Source organism: Grus americana, chromosome 1, assembly GCF_028858705.1.
Source record: "Grus americana isolate bGruAme1 chromosome 1, bGruAme1.mat, whole genome shotgun sequence".
NCBI classification, from domain to species: domain Eukaryota; kingdom Metazoa; phylum Chordata; class Aves; order Gruiformes; family Gruidae; genus Grus; species Grus americana.
Window position 1 is genome coordinate 203,867,878 of NC_072852.1, and position 22,485 is coordinate 203,890,362.

The 22,485-nt window shown below is 37.2% G+C and overlaps 1 protein-coding gene across 4 annotated transcripts in view; it reads right to left on the reverse strand.

The window, feature by feature from the left end:
- DYNC2H1 (dynein cytoplasmic 2 heavy chain 1) overlaps positions 1–22,485 on the reverse strand; it is a 174,795-nt gene that overhangs the window by 39,060 nt on the left and 113,250 nt on the right. For all 4 annotated transcript variants that reach the window (XM_054849169.1, XM_054849177.1, XM_054849197.1 and 1 more), the window contains 3 exons: positions 21,972–22,183; positions 20,057–20,161; positions 5,271–5,387 (listed from right to left, as the gene is read on the reverse strand). In XM_054849169.1, coding sequence (XP_054705144.1) covers positions 5,271–5,387; positions 20,057–20,161; positions 21,972–22,183 — 434 coding nt within the window. The remainder of the gene's footprint in view (positions 1–5,270; positions 5,388–20,056; positions 20,162–21,971; positions 22,184–22,485) is intronic.

Sequence of the window (22,485 nt, forward strand, 5' to 3'; positions counted from 1 at the left end):
TCTTTGTTCCCCGTGCTGCACCCATGAGTGTACAGGCACATCAGAGAGACACTCCATTATGGTTATTTTCCATAGAGCTTTCCCCATAATTCTGTCAGGTAGGCACTTCCTAGTTTATACGGACACACTTTAGATGGTCCCCCTTTGGTTCTGTTTTGTTGATTTAGTTGATGATGTTGACACACATACTTTGCCTACCAACCTGGTCAACGACTTCCTTGCATAATTTTTGGTCATCCTCTCCCTACCTTATAATTCTATTTTAAAACTCTCCTCACCAAGCTGGCCAGCCTGTTGGCCCAACTTAGTCAGGTGGGCCCCTTCTCTTTCAAGTAGGCAATCATCAATCATCAAAAAGGGTCCCATGGTCATAAAAATCAAAACCTTGTTGCTGACACCAGCTGTGCAACCGGTTGTAGGACCTGTCCACTCCTCCTCGTGTCCTTCACCTTCACTGTAAGGATCAAGAAGGAAAACACCTAGGCCCCCATGCCCTTAACCACTACCCCCAGCTCATGTAGTTGTGCTTCATATGTTCCAGGTTACCCCTGGCAGTATGATTGGGGCCTATGTGGAAAAGCATCAAGGGTAATAGCCTGAGGGCCAGACAAGCCTCAGCAGTCTTTCCACAACGTCTTAGATCTGAGCCCCTGTCAAGCAGCAAACTTCCCTAGATGACAGGTCAGGTCAGAAAATGGGAGCATCCTCCCCACAGCAGGGAGTTGTCCACTACTATTCCTTATTGCTTCCTTCTGGTGCTTCTGTGTGGATCAGGTTTGGTTGGCTTGGGAGCTTCACTGGACAGAGCTCCCAACCTCTTGTCAGCTACGAGGGCACTAAATCTGTTCTGTAAGTGTAAATCTTGAGATGGAGCACAAGCATTCCTCCTGGTGCCAGAAGCCACAAGTTTCCAGCCTTTGCCATTCTGTAAGTCTTTGCTTCCCATCAACAGGCACAGACTCTGCCTGCACATCCTTCAGGGAAGTTGGGGGCTTGGCTCTTTAACCTACAGTGTCTCAGAATAGATCTGGCTGATCTGTTTCTGATGCTGCAAAGTCCCTTGACCTCCTCTCACAGCATCTTAATTTGGTGACACAGATCCTCAACAAGCACACATCTCCCGCAGGTTAGAAGACCACCTCCTGCTGCCCCAGCCTCAGGAAAAGGCACCAGGTACTCCCTGCAGCTCAAAATATGTAAAGCTGCATCCTCCTCCTCAGTCCTCTGTCTGAGTCAAAGTTCTCATCTTAGAGGGTTCATTGCTCCAACAGCAGCTGGGCACCGTGCCCCGTGGCACATCACTACCATTGCTGAGAAGGTATATCCTCTACTCAGCAAAGTTGTTGGTCTTTTGTAAGCTCTTCTGCACAAACTGCTGTGCCAACTGCTGAGTCATTTGATGCCTCTATTACCTGCACTTAATACTATTGATTGAAAGATTACAATTTTCAATCATGAAAAAATATGAATGTTATTTTACAGACTTCAATGTGGTATAATTCTTCAGTGGGCACATCACTAAGAAGCTAAATAGTCCCTGTATAGATTTGTGAGATGTTGGCCAATATTGGGTAAAATTTTTGTTTTATCACTGATTTCTGAAATTCACTGACTATACAAATTCTATAGACATTGTGTTAATTTAGCTCTATTGTATACTCTAAATTATTTAGATAGATTTTTGTAGGATGAAACACTGATGCTCAGTCCAGAGAAATACCCAGTCAAATGCTGTCTATTATTTTATCTAAAGTTGGACACTAGGTTTCAAAATACAAAAATGATCACCATATGGTATTGAGAGTATACAGATAAAAATATGTCCACACTTAAAGATTATGATCAATTATTCCAGTATAAATTCTACAGGCCAAACCTATGTCAAGTGGTGTGGTAAATTTTGTTATGTTTCAGAATCATCAGTATTTAGATGTACAATACCTATTTTCAAAGTATTTGTAAGATAATCTTTTTTGATTTAATCCTTGATTTACATACTCAGCACTGGAATAAAAATGTTTAAAAACACAATTAATCTTTGTCTATGTATTAACAAGCTTCTGAGCCTTTTTGCCTCTGGAATAAAAAGTAGCTGATTTTAAAAATAGCTTTGAATTTATAAATACATCAGTTTGATTCAATTCAGATCTATACTGGACACTTCCTGAGTTTCAGTAGTTTGAAATCTATATTCAACAATTATTTCCAACTGCTCTTAGTGATAAGTTCATTTGACAAGTAGAAGACTAATATTTGCTTCTTGTAAATAAAATGGAACGCATTGTCAGTATCTATCCCATCTGCCTCTACTTTACTACTATCTGTATGCAACAGATAAAAGAAAGAAGATAATATTAATAATAACAACAACCACCACCTCATGAAGTTCAACAAGGCCAAGTGCAAGGTTCTACACCTAGGTCAGGGCAATCCCCTATATCAATACAGGCTGAGGGATGAAGGGATTGAGAGCAGCCCTGTGTAGAACTTGGGGATACTGGTGGATGAAAAATTGGACATGAGCCAGCAATGTGTGCTTCCAGCCCAGAAAGCAAATCATATCCTGGGGTGCATAAAAATAATCATGACCAGCAAGTCGAGGGAGGTAAGTCTCCCCCTCTATTCCACTCTCCTGAGATCTTATCTGGAGTACTGTATCCCAGATGGTCCAGAGGAGGGCCACAAAGATGATCAGAGGGCTGGAGCACCTCTCCTATGAAGACAGGCTGAGAGAGTTGGGGTTGTTCTGCCTGAAGAAGAGAAGGCTCCAGGAAGACCTTACAGCAGCCTTCCAGTACCTGAAGGGGGCCTACAGGAAAGCTGGAGAGGGACTGTTTACAAGGCCATGGAGTGATAGGACAAGGGGTAATGGGTTTAAGCTGAAGGAGGGTTGATTTAGATATTAGGAAGAAATTCCTCCCTGTGAGTGTGGTGAGGCACTGGAACAGGTTGGCCAGAGAGGCTGTGGATGCCCCCTCCCTGGAAGTGTTCAAGGCCAGGTTGGATGGGGCTTTGGGCAACGTGGTCTAGTGGAGGGTGTCCCTGTCCATGGCAAGGGGGTTGGAACTAGATGATCTTTGAGGTGCCTTCCAAGCCAAACCATTCTATGACTCTATGATTCTCTAATAAAGAGTCTGCAACTAAACTTCCAAAACTTTAATTTGCTTCCAAAACAGTCTGCAACTTGCTTCTAAAACTGAGATGAAAAAATGTTTTTTACAAACTTCAGGAACAGATAGTTTTTGTGATTTTACTTCTTCATAACTGGGAAATCATTTTAGCTCATATTCTACATCCATTCATGCAAAAATAAAATATTGTATGGTTGTTAACTTAAGCAGACATTCACTATTTTCTTCATTCCAATTCCCACGTCTTCATTTAAAACTTCTGAAAACAAATATGATGCCTTTATTGAGCTATCAATAAAGAATTAGAATGTAGAACTGTATGCACTGTATGTAGAATTTTAAGGATACCTAGACTTTTTCAAAGCTTAAAGCAAGTACTGGTTGAACAGATTATGAAAACTAATTTTGATAAAGAGCATTATTATTCAAATTTTTGAAACTTACTCAAGCTGATGTCCCCGAAAAAACCCTATACAAGGTCAGAGGCCATCCTATTCTAAAGGTGATCTTCAAAATGTAAATAAATTAATCTACTTAACAGCATAAAAATGTTACAAAATTAAAGAAAGGTCAAGATAATATAGGAGCCTTTTTTTTAAGATATTATGAGCAGTAAAAATGTATGTCAAATACAGATGCATGTGGTGACTCTACAAATACTGGAGAGGAGAGAACACAGAAATATTGCATAATTCATTTTCCTGTATTTAAGCAGGGAAATAGGGAAGAAAGATGAGGCCTGTGTCAGGTCCAGCTTTGCTTGTCAAAGAGCTCTCAGGCTTGATTACCTCCATCTGGGTGACCAAGACCATGAAGGACCATAGCCACCAGCGGTGACTATCTGGCTTCAGCTTCATGGTACTGTATACTCACAGCTTTATGACATAAGTTTTTTTAAAAAAGTGTTTTGATTTTTGCAGTGCTATTGATTAATAATGTCAGAGAACTAACCATTAGCAATGTATGATGTTAATGAGCATTAATGTAGTGCAGGATTTTTTTACTGTTTAAAACTGGCCTCATTTATCAGTCTTCCAAACACTACAGTCAAAATCTCTATTCTTCTGATTGCATACGCATACATACAAGCAACAGTTTCACCTGAGCTCTTTCCAGGCAGGTTTGCAGGCCTAAAGGTATATTTAACTCTAGTCAATAAGATATAATGGAAGGTGTCACACTGAAATATACTGCTTTTTTTACAGGACCACAGACCTGGTTAGCAGCGGTCTATTTTCAGAGACCACAGATTTCAACATGAAATTATTTAGTACCAAAAGATTATCTTGACAAAACCATGATGTATCCTACACTTAGCATGGATTAAAGAATTTAATAAGAGATTTCAAAATGCAATGGCAAATTCTAATGTGCACCTCATATCACTTACTTGTATAAAGGTTTTTCTCATCCCAATATTGTGTACCAGACACATTTTTAGGCCACAATGTCTCTGATCTATTAGTTATCACCGAAGAGAAAAAAAATGGCCAAATGTCTAGGTAGGCACCTAGCATTACGTGGGAGGGATCCTTCCCAAGTGTGCGTAGTATCTGCATTTTAAAGATAATTTGCACACATCTAGATGGACACCCACAATAAGAATTCAGTGGTTGGAAATCAAGCTTTACAATATATGTAAAAAACCTCCACAAACACCAACCCAACCCAGAACAACAAAGGAATACAAAGAAAGTGATATTGGATATTGTAAGCTTTGTAGCAAGGATTTTAATGAACCTCAATTTAAAGCTAGTACCATATTTCAATATTATACAGGAAAAAGTTAATTTGATATTTAAAATCATTAAACATGGCCTTGTGAATATTAGAGAAATGAAGAGGTTAAATTCCAATCTAAAATATATTAGCATTTTTCTTGGAAATGCATACAAGATCTTAGCCCCATGTCTTGTGACTGTGGCCCCACCTCCACGCGAAGAGAAAGGGATAGTCTGTTATCCCACACACAGACTTCATAGCTAATTACATACACGTAACATTGCACTTCCCACCTTAAATGCATTTCATTTCCTTTTTCATTTATGTTTCAATATTCAAGATAATTCCTTAGACCTCGCTTTTAAGGTAGTTACTGGGGAAAAAAAAGTTGTCTTTTCAAATTAGCTACTTTCCTACCTGATTAAGTTTCTTCCATAGGTTGAGAACAGGAGAAAGTTCAGTAGACCATATTTCTCTGTCAAATTTGCATCCAGCAGTTACTGACCTGCTCAGGATCCGCAGCTGTGAAATGACCTGAGTGATGAGAATACAAACGCAAATCTTGAAGAAGGTAAACAAATGTATTTTAGTACAAAAAAGTGATACAATAGCAAATACTCTCCAATTTATGTATGGACTATACTTTTCTGCATACTTAGTAATCATGATCTATTTAAAACATAAACAATACCCATATCCAAATATATAACATACTTGAGCCTCATTCATATTAAGCCAAAACAAACAAATGCATATTTTTCTTAACACAGTTATTGTGTTTGTACAACAATAATTTAAAAACTAATGAGGTGTATAGTTAATTAAAAAGCCTCTTTTCCACAAAATCTACAGACAAAACTCAAGCTCTGCCTATAACTACTCTGCATGTGTAATTAAAAAAAAAGAAACAAACCACAAACCCTGAGAATGTTACTAAATACATATAGTACCTATCAGTCATCAAAACTCCAAAATAATTATCAATTCATTCTGATCTCCCACAGATCTCTTACTTACTTAGATATTCATGCTACCTCAAATTATTTAAATGCATATTTATTGGTTTAAAGAAACCAAGCAAGCAATTAAAAGAATAACTGCAAAACTTTCAGAAAGAACGGGAGCTCCCAGTTCATCAGGTCCAACTCCCTTTCATTGTTAGCTACCCTGGTAACTCCACACATAAACTGACCAAATATACGTATACATTTATAAAGAAAGAATATTGAAATTAAAGTTTTTCAGTGACATTGCAGTCTGTCCCTTAAACTGCATATAAACCCCCTGGTATTTGTAGGTATTTTAGCTAAATTTCAGTTATTTTTCACAGTGCATTTTTTGCAAGACATGTTAAGAGAACAACTTACTAATTCTCTTCTCTTTAACTTGACTTCAAAGAATTAAACTTGATAAAAAAATATTAATCACTCAGAAGAACTGGACTGTTTAGTTGTGAGACAGAATGAGGCAGGAAGTCAAGTTGCTTCTGCTACTTATTTTCTGTTCTTGAAAGATGTGCAATGATGTAGTGTTTTCTTTTTCTGGTTTCGTTTTTCATTTTCTTTCACTGAAGCAAACAGTGTGAGCCAGAAGGGTGCCCTTGTGACCACGAACGCCAATGGTACCTGGGGTACATTCAGAAGAGTGTGGCCAGGAGGTCAAGGGAGGTTATCCGCCCCCTCTACTCTGCCCTGGGGAGGCCACAGCTGGAGTTCTGTGTCCAGTTCTGGGCTCCCCAGTTCAAGAAAGACAGGGAACTACTGGAGAGAATCCAGTGGAGGGCTACGAGGATGATGAGGGGACTGGAGCATCTTTCTTATGAGGAAAGGCTGAGAGAGCTGGGTCTGTTTAGCCTGGAGAAGAGATGACTGAGAGGGGATCTTATCATGGCTTATAAATATCTAAAGGGTGGATGTCAAGGGGATGGGGCCAGACTCTTTTCAGTGGTGCCCAGCAACAGGACAAGGGGCAATGGGCACAAACTGGAACACAGAAAGTTCCATCTCAGTATGAGGAAAAACTTCTTCACTGTGAGGGTGACCAAGAACTGGGACAGGCTGCCCAGATTGGTTCTGGAGTCTCCTTCTCTGGAGATATTCAAAACCCACCTGGACGTGATCCTGTGCAACCTGCTCTAGATGATCCTGGTTTAGCAGGGGGGTTGGACTAGATGATCTCCAGAGGTCCCTTCCAATGGAGGCAGGGATGGACTACCCAGGAGGGACATAAAGACATTGCTCAATCGTTAGGATGGAGTAAGGAAAGCCAAATTTCAGCTAGGTTTGAAACTAGCAATGGATGTGAAGGCCTACAGGAAGGGCTTCTGCAAGGATTCTGGTAGATAAAGGGAGGAAAAGAAAATATGAGCCACTGCTCAATATAGCTTCTATTATGGAAAATACCATTTCATCCTCTCATTCTCATAACTTAATTTTAAACTTTAATAATTCTTTGTGTGCTCCAGCTATTGTGTATAGCAGAAAAGATTCTTGTTTAATTTAGCAAAAAATTATTTTCTCTGATTAATGTTTTGATCATAGCATCTTTATCATTCTTGTTATTCTTCCTCTGTTTCACTCTGCACACATGCAAATGTTCTGACAAGCAATACAGATAATAAACACACATTTGTGCCTTCCAGATATCATTCTTTTAGCTATAGTTCTGGCTTTTATAATTTGTTTTCAGATAGTTGCCTGACATCATTTGCCAAGAAATAAAACATTTATATCAAATATACTTTAACTGGTAATTCAGTATGCAGTACTTCATATAAACTTGCATATTTACACTATAAAGCTGCAGAAAGTTTATAAGATTGCTTTGTGAATATGAGGGATTGTACTATTTTTAAGTGACTTCATAGGTATAAACACTTAGCTCCATATAGCTGAAATGAATTTGAGAAGTAGTGACTGCAAGATCAAGTAATTAAAGTATTTTCTAACTCTTGTGAATAAGGCTAGCTGTCTATTTCTAATTATCTAATTATAGACTTTGTCTATGTAATTAAATAGGAAATACACTATCTATCCATTATTTCAGTCTCTGTTCTACATCTGTTTCTGCTTTTATATTTTATCAAAGCAGCCCACAAATATCGGGAATGTGATTATCAGAAGTTAACCATTTAAATGAAAAGTATTGAAACAAAAGAAATCAAGTTTTATCTCTCAGTGTTCTAGAGTACTGTATCATATTATGATCTTTATCAAATGTTCACGGAAATTCTTTAACTCTTTCCAGTTCATCCCACTTCTTCTCTCAAGTATAACAGGTATGATGGTATCATAACTTACTACTAAAATTTCCATGACAGCACACTGTTTTCAGTCGACTGTAATTTTAAAAAAATTAATGGGTTGGGCTGAAATTTTGTGTACTGGTGACTCTTTCAACTTTTTGAAAATTTTAATCTAGAACAGTCATTTACCTTCAAGAAACAGAGGAAAATACACTTAAGTCGTGTTAAAATACTCAGGTTGAGCTTTTAACTGCTTCAGCATTCCAAACTTTTGCTAAGGGACTACAAATTTGATGGATATTTTTTTGTGTGACATTTTTTTACACCCATTGAATCTGTCCAAATTTAGGAAGGAATTAGAGAATGTAAAATAATAACTCATGTTACTGCTTAAGTATGATGACAAGTTTGAACTGAAATGGCATAAAGATTTTATTCTCACAAATCACAGTGAAGGTTTTTACACTGCTGACCAGTCTATGCTACTTAGAATCAGATGAAGCCTGAGAAAAGGTTTACTCAGTACTCTCACATCAATCTCTTTCAGAATATTATGCAAATGAAAAGAGAAATTGATATTTTTATAAGATCATAGAATAATTCAGGTTGGAAAGGACCTCCAGAGATCTCTAGTCTAACCTCCTGCTTGAAGCAGGGTGAGGATGGAGATCAGACCAGGTTGCTCAGGGCTTTATCTGGCTTGACCCTGAAAAATCCCTAGTACAGAGACTGCACAACCTCTCTGGATGACTTGTTACACTGCTTTCCTCTCCTAATGATGAAAAGGTTTCCCCTATTATCCAGTCTGGACCTTCCTTGTTTCAGCTTATGTCCTGTAAAAACAAGGGTGTCAAATGCACAGACGGGTTGAGGGAAGGGCACTGTACATAGTCACTTAAACTTAAAACAATCACAAATTCACCCCACCTACCTTTAGGCACTTACTTAAAGCTTACTTAAAATTTACTTCAATTGCAAAGATTGCCACCTTAGCCTCCCTACATAATCAACAGACAGACTGTAAGTGGGCTAAATTGTCATTTGGAAGGCTGTCCTGTTGAGTACATAGCAAAACTAAGTTCCTTATATAGGTACATCAGATAGATGGGTCTATGTCGTGGAAATTAGAATGAGGATTTTCATTTCCTGGAAACCTAACATCAAAACTCAAGAATAATTCAGCTCCTCTCACTACACTATATATATATATATATGTATATGTATATATATATATATGTTACCATCAAGTCAACTTACAAGCAATGTCAGGTACTTACTCTAGGATGAGATTACTCATGCCTTAAACACGATACTCCTATGACCACAAAGAGAGACTAGAAGTGACTAGCACATGCAGACATCTAGGCCTGTTGAATCATATCCTTTGCACTCTAGTTTGGAAAGGTACCGAGGTATGTAATTATAACACTAAGGAAACTGAAAACCTAATCATAGTTGTATAATACAGGGTACTCAGAATAAGAATACTTTTACAATACCTAACCATTGAATGCTCACCTTTGTTATTGCAATATATTCCTTTAATATATTATACACTAAAAGCTCTTATATGTTGTGCTATTCTAGTTCAAATACACATCTAAATATTTTGAATAAATGATAAGAGTGAAAAAATCTACCATAAAGCAGGAAAACAGTACCATCACTGAAAATATGAGAGGGATGGAAAGAAAGGTAAGCAAAATATAAAAGCAATCACCAGTAATGGTCTATTTAAAGAAGGATGAGAAGATGATTATCCAGAACCATGAGTCTTTTAGAAGCAGCCTGTTTTAAGTAAGGTAAACTAATAATAACAGTATTTATATAAAAAATTCAATAGAGTAATTTATTTGTGAACAGTGTATCTAATAACTATGAACAGCATACAGGAACTGCTACTGAATATTCTTTCCACTCTTAGTGGAAAATTCATACACTGTACGCTTTTTTGCATTGTTGGCACAGAAAAATATAAATTGCATATATTAATAAAGGTGGGGTAGTCAAACTTAAAATGTCAATATTTATTTACCTAGTTATTAAACTAATTGTGCATCTCAGCTTTTTCATGTACTGCATACTTTATGGGTTTCTATGGATATATGCTGCTATGATATTGAACAACACATTATAGTAAAAACCTCACGCATTTAGAGAAATTAAGAGAGATAATGAACAGAATGGAAAGCAACAAAAACAATTAACAACCCCGTGTGGCTTCATATGGAACTACTAGAAAGTCACATTAGACCTGAAAATTAAAATAAAAATTCATAGGAAAATAAAAAGGAGGAAATGTCAGGATTTTAACTTTTCATGCCCTGGAACCTTGATAAAAACAGATATCTAGGAACCCAAAAATCTATTTCTATTCTTTACTCATGCACAAGAGGAGGAAAAAGTCTTGCCTTCAGTAATTCACAGCTACTGCAAAAACTGCTACTTCACAAATACAATATATAATAAACACAGGCTTGTATCTAAGTCTTTTATTTATTTTGTAAGCAATCTATCCTACAAATTATACAAAAATATAAAATTTTACACAGTGTTAGAATTTGAAAAAGAGGAAAGCAATAAAGCTAAAAATATATTGTGAAATTCATTGTCACTGAAAAATAATTTAAAAATCTAGGATCAATAATTTCTGAACTAAATATAATTACTGTTCTAAGAATACAAACCAGAAAAGATTTGCTAGTCATATAACTGCTATTTTTTCAAGACTATGGAACTGATAAAAGGATTTTTGTTTTTGCACAAAAAGCTAACAAACTCCTCTCAGTAAATCTAGACAATGACAAAGCAGATACTCTACTGCCATCTACCAGTTTTAAAAGGATGTAGCGGTAGCACAGCGACTACTTCTATGTTTCATTTCTCTGAAGGAAACAATATATCCCTTTACACAGCCATTCAAGGAGATATTTCTGTTTTCATAAGACTTTACAGCTCAAACTAAAATATGAAGTCATAACATAGTCACTTTGGTAAATATTGAGAAAGTAGTAACTCAGTGCAATGCAACTATGTCTTCATTGTGTCAAGAGAAGGAATGGGTTTCAGACTGATATGCCTTCTGACAGAACCACATGCTTCCATACTGTTCCTCATAGTTTGGCTGCAATTACCCACATGGCTGGGAAAGTAGTCTAAGACTGAGCTGCTAATGAAACTTCTCTTTCAGTCTGTGTCCCTTACCCTCTCTGCAAAAACAAGGTCCACGGAGGTTGTGGGATCGAGTGCACTCCAAGTGGAGACCAGTGACGAGCGGCATCCCTCAGGGGTCGGTACTGGGACTGGCACTGTTCAACATCTTTGTCGGCGACATGGACAATGGGATCGAGTGCACCCTCAGCAAGTTTGCCGATGACACCAAGCTGTGTGGTGCGGCCGACACTCTGGAGGGAAGGGATGCCATCCAGAGAGACCTTGACAGGCTGGAGAGGTGGGCCTGTGTGAACCGCATGAGGTTCAACAAGGCCAAGTGCAAGGTCTTGCACATGGGTTGGGCAATCCCAAGCACAACTACAGGCTGAGTGGAAAATGGATTGAGAGCAGCCCCAAGGAGAAGGACTTTGGGGTCTTGGTGGACAAGAAGCTCCATATGAGCCATCAATGTGCGCTTGCAGCCCAGAAAGCCAACCGCATCCTGGGCTGCATCAAAAGGAGCGTGACCAGCAGGTCGAGGGAGGTGATCCTGCCCCTCTACTCCGCTCTCATGAGACCCCACCTTGGAGTACTGCGTCCAGCTCTGGGGTCCCCAGTACGAGAAAGACATGGAGCTTTTGGAGCGAGTCCAGACAAGGGCCACAAAGATGATCAGGGGGCTGGGGCACCTCTCCTATGAAGACCGGCTGAGAGAGTTGGGGTTGTTCAGCCTGAAGAAGAGAAGGCTCCAGGAAGACCTTATAGCAGCCTTCCAGTACCTGAAGGGAAAGCTGGAGAGGGACTGTTGACAAGGGCATGTAGTGATAGGACAAGGGGTAAAGGTCTGAAGCTGAAGGAGGGTCGATTTACATTAGATGTTAGGAAAAAATTCTTCCCTGTGAGGGTGGTGAGGCACTGGAACAGGTTGCCCAGAGAAGTTGTGGATGCCCCCTCCCTGGAAGTGTTCAAGGCCAGGTTGGATGGGGCTTTGGGCAACCTGGTCTAGGGGGGCTGGAACTAGATGATCTTTAAGGTCCCTTCCAATCCAAACCATTCTAGGTCTCTATGTTAGCACGAAAGTACTTTAATGGCATTCATAACCAAATCATTCATACTGTATATGGATGAGTAAGAAACAGTGTAGGTCTATGCTTGCTCTTTTGTTGTTCCCTCAGGGCTACCTCAAAGCTGCGCATTTGCTTGATAAGGATGTGAAGTAAGACTAGAGTCAATACAGAGATACATGCTGCCTTAATCAAAATACAAAGCGAACGAGGGAAAGCACCACCTGTATTTTTCTTTATACAAAAGAGGATTGTATACCTTTGACGCTAGGAAGATGCTCTGTAGAGCAGAGATTCAATGGAGAAGGAAAGAAAATCAGCAGAATGCTGCAAATGGACAGCACAAGCCCACTACTGATGCAGCCAGTATTCTAGTTGCACCTTTGCTGTGTTTTCCTTTAGAGCACAGGACTGTGGCTTCCACTTCATTATGTGGCACAGCATATTTCTTTCATGCAGCAACACAGTTTATATAAAAAATACTCCCCATATTTTAAAAATTCTTTTGAAGTACTCAGATCGTTGACTTGCATGGTAATAATAAATACAGTTTGGCATTACTCATCAATTTCTACTAAAGCCTAGTAGTCATGTGTTTGTGATGTGGGATGCATATAATAAATGTCATTAATTACATGCTCTGCACAGCTGATACAAGGGTTATATAAATGCTAAATTATTTTAAGAAAATATATTTATGTTCATCCTGACATCTATAGCAATAACATAACAAGATCAAGAATAATTTCAATTGCATGCTTTTCAATAATTATGCCCATATTACTCTACACAGCATGATTAGAATTCCGGAGGAGCAGTAGATATAAAATTAGGTACCAGTGCTCAGAGTCCTGTTGAGCTAGATTTTGAAAGAGAAAATTTAGTTTGGTGACAAACACACAAGAAACTACAGCTATCATTATATTACAATTGCACCTTGAAAAATAATCACGCACCACAGCCTCACTATTCTCTATACAATAGAACCACTGCAGTCTGATGTATGAGCGTAATATCAGGTGGACATACTCACTAACGTTCTTTCAGCTGACTTGGGAAATAGCAACAGCGGAGACTTGGTGTTTAATCTCAAGCATGATCCAGCAATCTAAGAGTTCTAGGTCTCCTTGTACACCCTCCCCTACACATGCTCTCTCTGTTGCTGTCATTAACGAGGTAAAAACCAGCCTTGGAACTGTGCTACAGTCATACATCTGACTAGTTTTAGGAAGACAGAGAGCAGTTTTAATCTAAGTAAACAAGATATGCAAGGAATGGTGGGAAGAGGTACACAATCAGCCAGTGACTTGCTGAAAATAAGAGCAGGTCAGCAACTAAGGTAAAAAAAAAAAGAACCCAGGAATAAAATGCTGTTTTACTGAAGTCAATGAGATCACTGCAATTACATTTAATGAGGCAAGATTCACTTCATGTTTCCTGACCCTGGTTCTTACCTTGTTTGCCTTACTAGATTGCCCTACACTCTTTTCTGTTATTAGTTTACTATTAATTTTAACTAAACAAGTATTCATCACAAAATAAAAAATAGCTATAAAAAAGATAATCGGGTTTTTCTACAAAATTTCTAAGTTTCAAGCACAGATAGAAGAGTAGCAGTAATTATTCTAAATGAGTACTATATTTAGCAGCTACACTAAGGTATGATGAGCTATTCGTTTTGACTTCTAATGGATTTCATTAAAGAAATTGCTGTTTCTCTTTAAGCAATCACATCTATAAAAAGAATGCATTCAGTGTGAGATTTCTGTGCCGGTATAGTTTCTGTGGAGTATAGAGTTAGGCAACATGCTTTTTTGCCTGAGTTTGTAAACCTGACTTTGTCCAGATAATACAATTTACTTAAGTCATACTGATGTAATGTGTGAATACTATTTCTGTATGTCGAGTTTCTGCTAGAACAAACTCTTAAGTTTTCAAATGATTCAGCTGCCATTCATGATGAGTACGAAATGTCACAGTATGAATACATGAAAATAAGTATGAATAGAGACATAGGTCATTTCTACACACTTTTAAATGCTCTCTATAACAATGTGCATTCTAGTCCTGTACACATCCAAATTAATATTTACAGCAGTGATCTGCAAGATGAGATTTTTACTGAGTATGAGAAATAAAACATACAAGCTTTATACTATGTCAAAGAACTGCATCAACAAATTTTTCATGGGAATTATATCTTAAAAACTTGTATAAAATTCATGAACGACCTGCTAGCTTATAAAATTTTAACTCAAATTAAGAGTTACAGTTCAGTCACAGAAGTCCTTTTAATACTATTATTTGTAACTGTATATCTTTATATTTAAAAATGTATGTGAAAAAGCTGTATTATTAATGATGACATTACTGAGGGAAATTTCTAAAGTGGTAGTTAATAGCCAACATCGCAAATGCAAGCAGGACTTATTATTTATATTTGTATGTATGTTGAGGATAGGCATGAGGTAAATTGCAGAGTTAAGATTTTGGACTTTAGCAAAGCAGACACTGGTTTATTCAGGGAACTGTTAGCAGAATCCCATGAGAAGTGGGCATAAGGTAGAGGGAAAATTGGAGACAATATACTGCACATCACATTACTTTCAGCTGATTAAAAAGGGGAATAAAGGAGTATTTCTGAGTGACCTTCAGAACAAATCACCCCATTGTGCAGAAAGACCACAACTTTCAGCAGAATGACTGACTGAGTAAGCAGGGAATGTGTCAATGGATTTAAAGCCCAAAAATGAAACAGGTAAGAAGCAAAATCAAGGACAGAGAAAGAAAGATGATAAAGCACTGCCTGGGCACTTCAGCATGATATTAGGAAATCCAAAGCCCAGCAGGAGATAATACTAGCAGGGAACATTAAGGGTGAGACGGGTTTCAGTACATATGGAAAAGTTCAAAGAAAACATGGGGCATTTGACAAATGCAAGAGAACATAAGTGAGGGATGGTACATAAAAGCCTGAAGTATTCTATGGCCTCTGTCCATGGTTTAGGAAGGAAAGGAGCAGCTAATAATGGGAGAGAAACAGCCTACTTAGAGAACATGAGCATACTCATGCACGAACATGGAGTTAAATCCAATTGGCAGCCAGTTACAAGTGGTGTTCCCCAGGGCTCAGTACCACAGCCAGTTCTCTTTAATATCTTTATCAATGATCTGGACAAGGGGATCAAGTGCACCCTCAGTAAGTTCGCAGACGACACCAAGTTGGGTGGGAGTGTGGTAGGAAGGCTCTACAGAGGGGTCTGGACAGGCTGGATTGATGGGTCGAGGCCACTTGCATGAGGTTCAACAAGGTCAAGTGCCAGGTCCTGCACTTGGGTCACAACAACCCCAGGCAACGCTAGAGGCTTGGGGAAGAGTGGCTGGAAAGCTGCCCAGTGGAAAAGGACCTGGGAGTATTGGTCGACAGCTGGCTGAATATGAGCCAGCAGTGTGCCCAGGTGGCCGAGAAGTCCAGCATCATCCTGGCTTGTATCAGACATCATGTGGCCATCAGGACTAGGGAAGTGATCATCCCTCTGTACTCAGCACTGGTGAGGCCATGTCTCTAGTGCTGGGTTCAGTTTTGGGCCCCTCACCATAAGGAGGACATTGAGGTGCTGGAGCATGTCCAAAGAAGAGTAACGAAGCTGGTGAAGTGTCTAGAGCACAAATCTTATGAGGGAACTGGGGCTGTTTAGTCTGGAGAACAGGAGGCTGAGAGAAGACCTTATCGCTCTCTACAACTACCTGAAAGGAGGCTGTAGCAAGGAGGTGGTTGTCGGTCTCTTTTCCCATGTGACAAGTGATAGAACAAGGGAAAACAGCCTCAAGTTGTGCTGAGGGAGGTTTAGATTGGATATTGGGAAAAATTTATTCACCAAAATGGTTGTCAAGCACTGGAACAGGCTTCCCAGGGAAGTGGTTGAGTCACCATTCCTGGAGGTATATAGGAACGTGTAGAAGCGGTACTTAAAGACATGGTTTAGTGGTGAACTCAGCACTGTTAGGTTTACAGTTGGACTTGATGATCTTTTTAGGTCTTTTCCAACCTAAATGATTCTATGATTCTACTCAAATCAATGAAATCCAGATGAGATTCACCCCTGGCTGCTGGCCAATGCTGCTCTGTACTGCATATGAAAAATCATAGAATCATACAATCATTTTGGTTGGAAAATACCTTTAAGATCATCAAGTCCAACCACTAACCTAGCACTGCCAAGTGCTGGTATTATGCCAGCACCAGAACTGCTTGCCTCGGCAACTGAGGGCTAGTTTTGGTTTCACTGCGTTTAAATCTCCCACCATTACTCCTGAACCTGCCCAGGTCTTAACAGCCGCTGTTGCGCAAGATGTGGGCTCCTGGCAGCTCTCTTGGCTCCCCCTGAGGATCCTCCAGTTTGGGAATGCCCTATGCACCGCACTAGAGCACTCTGCTGCAGATCGTGCCAGCACTGGAGCTGCTCACCTCAGTGTCTGAGGGCTAGTTTCAGTTTCACCACATTTAAATCTCCCATAAGACATAATTTCTAACAATTGAATTAGTAATTACCAATATTAAAAAACTACATCTAGCGATATTCAGCTCTTAAATTACAATTGAAGTTCTCTGCTGGAAAAAAAAGAAAAGCTGTGAATATAATCAATATTTGCAAGGCTACTGAAAAGTAGTCCATTTCTTTTTAGTGCTGATTTAGCTTTACCCAAGCATTTGCAATGCAGTAGGTTACAGAAGAGACTGCAAAATGCTGCGTTGCTGCAGCAGTGCAAACTACCATTCCTATACATGAAAAATAAATAATATTCACAAAAAGTCTATATAGTATCTATATTTCTATTATCTAAGTATTCCATCTTGTGTAGTGAAATTATGTCATCAAATGATGCTAGATCTCTTGTAATAGAATTACATTACTTTAACTCCATGGTTAATAAATAGATCATAGTGTTACATGTTTTAATACTTACTTTTAAAGATTTTGAACTGCTAAAAGATTGCTAATTACAATTTACTTAAAATCAATGTATATCTGAATGATTATTTTAAATCTCTAAGCCTAAACATATGATGAAAGTTGAAATTGCTGTCAGTTGGTTTAAAGAAGTAACTTCAAAGTACGTTTCAAAAAAACCTACTTCCCCTAATCCTGAGTTCAGCAGTGTAGCCAATACAATTCTGTGCATCTCTGCATAAGGAAGAAGATTTTAGTAAAAATACAGACTGAGAAATTATACTGGCTAGTAGATAAGAAACTATATGGGACAGTAGACTAATTATAAGAGAATATACCACATACTTAGCACAGAATCAGTGAAGTAGTGGACATGGTATTAAATTTCACCTTTCTGATGCTACTGACATGGCAACTGATCTGGTACAACTTATTTCTCACTATATTATCCATTCAGCTTTTCTTTGCTTTAGCTTGGTAACGGATTTATGAGAAACCCTCCTGTTAGAAGGCAATCATTCAGTTTCAGATTGTGAACCATGGGATCTAAAACCATAGAATCATCTATGGATCTAAAACAGCTGCCAAACTGTCAGAAATTGAATGGAGGTAGGATTCATAGTTAGGTAGAAACACAATATAAGAAAAGTCGCCCATTTCCATTATTTAAATTGCCTAAGTACCACCACAAACTACTATTGCAAGGATGAGGAAATCTCTCATGTGACAAAGCAGCATCTCACGGAATTGTAACTACAACAGTCTCGTGTTTTCAAGATTATAATCAATGCCATGACAGACCAGTTCAGTAGAGTGCAAATCCACATATAAATGCATTCATTACCTACCTCCCTTCACACAGGAACTCTGAATCTATTCTGATTTCATGGAGGTTAACTAAGGACTTGTTTTCAAATACTAGCATTTTTAACCTCTGCAGCTCTTAACAATTATGTAAGCATAGCTGAAATAAATAAAATAATCAGCAGTCTACAGTGTATCTGACAGAAACAAAGGAATTAAAGTTGATGTTTATGCAAAAGATTTTAAGATAACACCAAACAGAGCTACACTGAGTCTTGGTGCATTTTTTGGCTTTGTAATAGAGGAGTTCTGGAGCTCAACGTATTAGCCTATGCACCTTCATCCTACTGATTTGTCTTTATATAGCTTTATAGTTTCATATGTTAATAATAAAACAAATAATTTGACAATACATTTATGGATTTAAGTGAACAGATGTATTTTAAACAAATTTACCAGTACTATATTTGATATTCAACAAATGCAATACTCAAAGATAATTATTTTTTTTAACAGATCAAAGGTCTTATACCAATAAGAAATTTCTGCATGGAGCTCTTTTTAGGTGAATGTGAGCAAACAATTAGATACTTTGCAAAAAAATTTAATTCTAAGTCTTGAAATTATAGGGAATTGCAATTATAGGGAACTTCCAATTGATTTGTCCAAGAAAGGTTGGACCAGGTGATCCCTGAGGTCCCTTCCAACCTGGTATTCTATGATTCCATAATTTCTTTTTATGTGGGTTTTTTCCCCTCTATAACTTGTCCTTATATAAGACAGTATGCAGAAAATTAAAGCAAGCCTTGATATACAGACCAGTTCACTTCATAGCTCTGATATAAGACTCACAATTCAATCAACTTTCATATTATCTAATGTGATTAATTTACCAATCAAATAAATTACGCTAATCAATCACTAAAGATTTGTACTCTTTAACTGTGCTTATACAGTAATTGCGTGCTCTCATCCAGACTTAACTAAAAGCAATGGAAAAAGAAAAGAATAAAGAATTTAAGCTTTGTCTCAAAGTCTTAAACTTGCTTTAATTTTGAGCTAAATATCTTTGAGCTAAAAGGTATTAGAATGGCATTAAACATTTATTCATATCTGGACTAGACTGCAACTTTCTCTCTACAGATTAAGGTGAAAACACTCAGAATAGACTTAACCTTAGTAAACTTGCAGGTAATTCACAAAATGCCTTGTAAGACACAGATATAAAAATAAACCACTGTCTCTTACACTAACAAAATGACCTTTGGAATGGGAAACTGCAGGAAGTGTCAACCAAAAATGAAATTATTGGATACATTATCTTCTGAAGCTCAGCATCTCCCAGAGGTCCATCACGGGAAGGTATGACAAAGCTTGAATGTAAATGAAGGATAGTGAAACATGTTGATATGGAGTAATCTCACTGAGAAGCAAATACCTGAACAACTGGGTTTTCCTGTTTTGTAATCACTTCATAATGTATATTTTTTATAAATGTAGAAAAAGAGTTAAAAGAAAATCTACATTTTAACTGTTATACTTTATACTACTTTATAAAGGTAATGATTTTTGCCTTGCAGACTGCTAAATGTTCAATTGGAAGGCATTTCCATCATGCTCTCAGAGATCTTATGGCGTCTGCTTTGATTTACTCAGGAGTAGGCTAATAAAGTCTGTATAATAAATAGATATAATAAAAACTAAGACAAAATAATTTGATTTGAATATTTTTAAAATCCTTGCTATTAATAAATCTATGTAACTCTATTTTATATGCAAGGTACCTGTGGAGTTTCTTTTATGTTATGAAATTTTAATTGTTATTACATTAAAATATTCTACAGATAAAAGTCAACATATACCAAAAACCTCTCCATTTAGTCTGAATTTCTTATGGAAATTCATATTTATGAACAGGTGGTTGGGTTCTCTAGCTTATACTGGACAGAGAAAAGATTCAGAGGTCAATGAAAATTGTAACTTTACCTGGGAACTGATCATACGTTGCGATGAACGAGCAATATTAGCAGGCAGGCCAAAAAAGTCAGGTTTATCATCTTCTGGAAGGCTTTCAATAATATTACGATAATCCTACATTGGAAGAAAAGAATAAACATAACTGAGGGAACATTTGCTCAGTTCATGAAATGAATAGTATATGCTGAAAAGAATTTCATTAAATGCAGTGCATGACACAAAGATTAAAATAAGTATATAGTACATGACGTATCTTGGTAATCTTATTTATAAATTTCTTAATTTTTTTTACAAAAAACTGTCTTCTTTTATATAGTGTTTCCACTCTAAAACAGCAAAAAGCAATTCTGATTACAGTCATGCTATCAACTGGAAAGAAGAAATACGCTAAGACTGCCTCTGAAAAGTAGTTACAATAATTCTGTTGAAAACTTAAAAGCAAAATTAATGACAATATAAAAAAGATGTAGAATTCAAATAATAGAGTATACTACATATTTATAAAATGAAGAGCACTCACTTCTATTTAAATCTACGAAGATAGTATCATTCACACTGAAATCATTTAGGTAAAAATAGGTTTGCATGATCATTGGAGATGCAGAGTAGCATCAACAGTGGTACCAGTGAAATAGTCACTAGAGATGCTCTTCTTCTACAAACATAAAGAGGCCTTGCAGGTTAAGGTAGATTAATGGTGTTGGATGTTTCTTTTATTGTGGCTTTACAGGCAAATATTTACTATTTGAAAGTCTGGCTTCATCCTATTGCGTTATATCATGTGCATTTTGTTCTTTGCTTGCAGGACCATGTCCTAGGTGTGCATGATTTACTTGGACATAGAATGTCACTTTAGAGATAACAACAGTAGCAGATCTCTCCACCAAACACTGAGGGAACGCTATTTAGTAAGAAATATTATTCCAGTTAGCTGAAGTAATCAAACATAGTTTTATTAGTGTTCTATTAATCAAAAATAATTGCAGAAAAAATATTTAAGACATAAAAGTATAAACTCACATAATCATATAAGAAATTGAGAGATATTAAATGCAGTGCAGGTAAGAAGAAAGGTTCATGTATTTGACCATATTATCTACAACAATAGAGACCTCCCTGGTTTGGTTATTCCTTCTCTCTTTATGATATTAGGTCAGCACATCTACAGAAAATAACCATCGTGTTTAAAGTAAAAAAATAAACAAAACCCAAATCTCAACAGTCAGAATCCAGATAGACAATGCCAAACGACACTAATTTAACTGGCATAATTCCATTTACACCAAGTCATATAAGAGGTCTAGTATGGAGCCCTACATTAAAATGCAAATGAATCTCAATAGTAGTAATAACAATAGTATGTGAAAGGATAGGGAGAGATCAGTTCTTCAAACTCTGTTGAATTCCCTCATTTACACTAAAGGAATACTAAAGGAGAATTAGAATCCATATTTATCTCCAAATAAAATTCCATACACCCTCCACAGCATGTTAGTAGATTATGTCAGAATGTTGATAAATTTTGTAAATAAGGAGATATATTTAGATTTTCCTATTTCATCCAGAAGAATGTTCAGCAATCTGTATGAAAGTGCTATTATGTTAATATACTAAGTTATATAAAAATTTAATGATATCCTCCTTTGTTATAAATTGTCCCAATTTCTTTTACTCAGTTCTCCATAGCTATGCTGCCCTGCACCACAGTCCAATCAGGTATCGTAAAAAGGAGACTGATCGAACAGACTAGCAGAATAGTTCTAACAACTTAAGAATTAGTGCTCCACACAAAAGAAGACTCAAATAAATGGAGGCATCCTTTGGAATGTAACTTTGGTTTTCTTTGTGGAACTATTTCCACGAATAATTCTTGAAAATAACTTATCTTAGTTTCTATATTAGATGACAGAAGATGTATACCTACCAAAATACTGCAGGAATTCGGTAGAGAAATTAAATGTGGGAAACCAGTCATCTTCTTGCCTCTAGCATTTAAACTGCCAATGACTCGTGAATGGAAAAGCTGCTCCAAGTAGGACCGAAGAACCCTCATATCAAAGTAATTATCTACACGGCCTCCATAAATTGCATTTTCAAACAAGCCATGGACAAATTCCCACTGAAAATCTTTGGAACCTATAAATTAATTAATATTAGTTTTCTATCAATGGATAGCATTGCATTACAAGCATTTCTTCTTGCCATTGCAGTTCTTCAGTGAAATAAAAAAATACAAACACATCCAATAATTAATTTCTGTGTTTCTCCTATAGATTTCCAAATAATAAAAGTTGCATAAACTTCAATGAGTTGGTAAATATTTGTCATTGAAAAAAAAAAAATTACTGTGTTTCAAAATGACGTATTAAAAATATTACTTAAGTCTTTAAGTGCTTTTTATTGCATGTAAACCAATTGGTTATATGCATTTCAGAAAT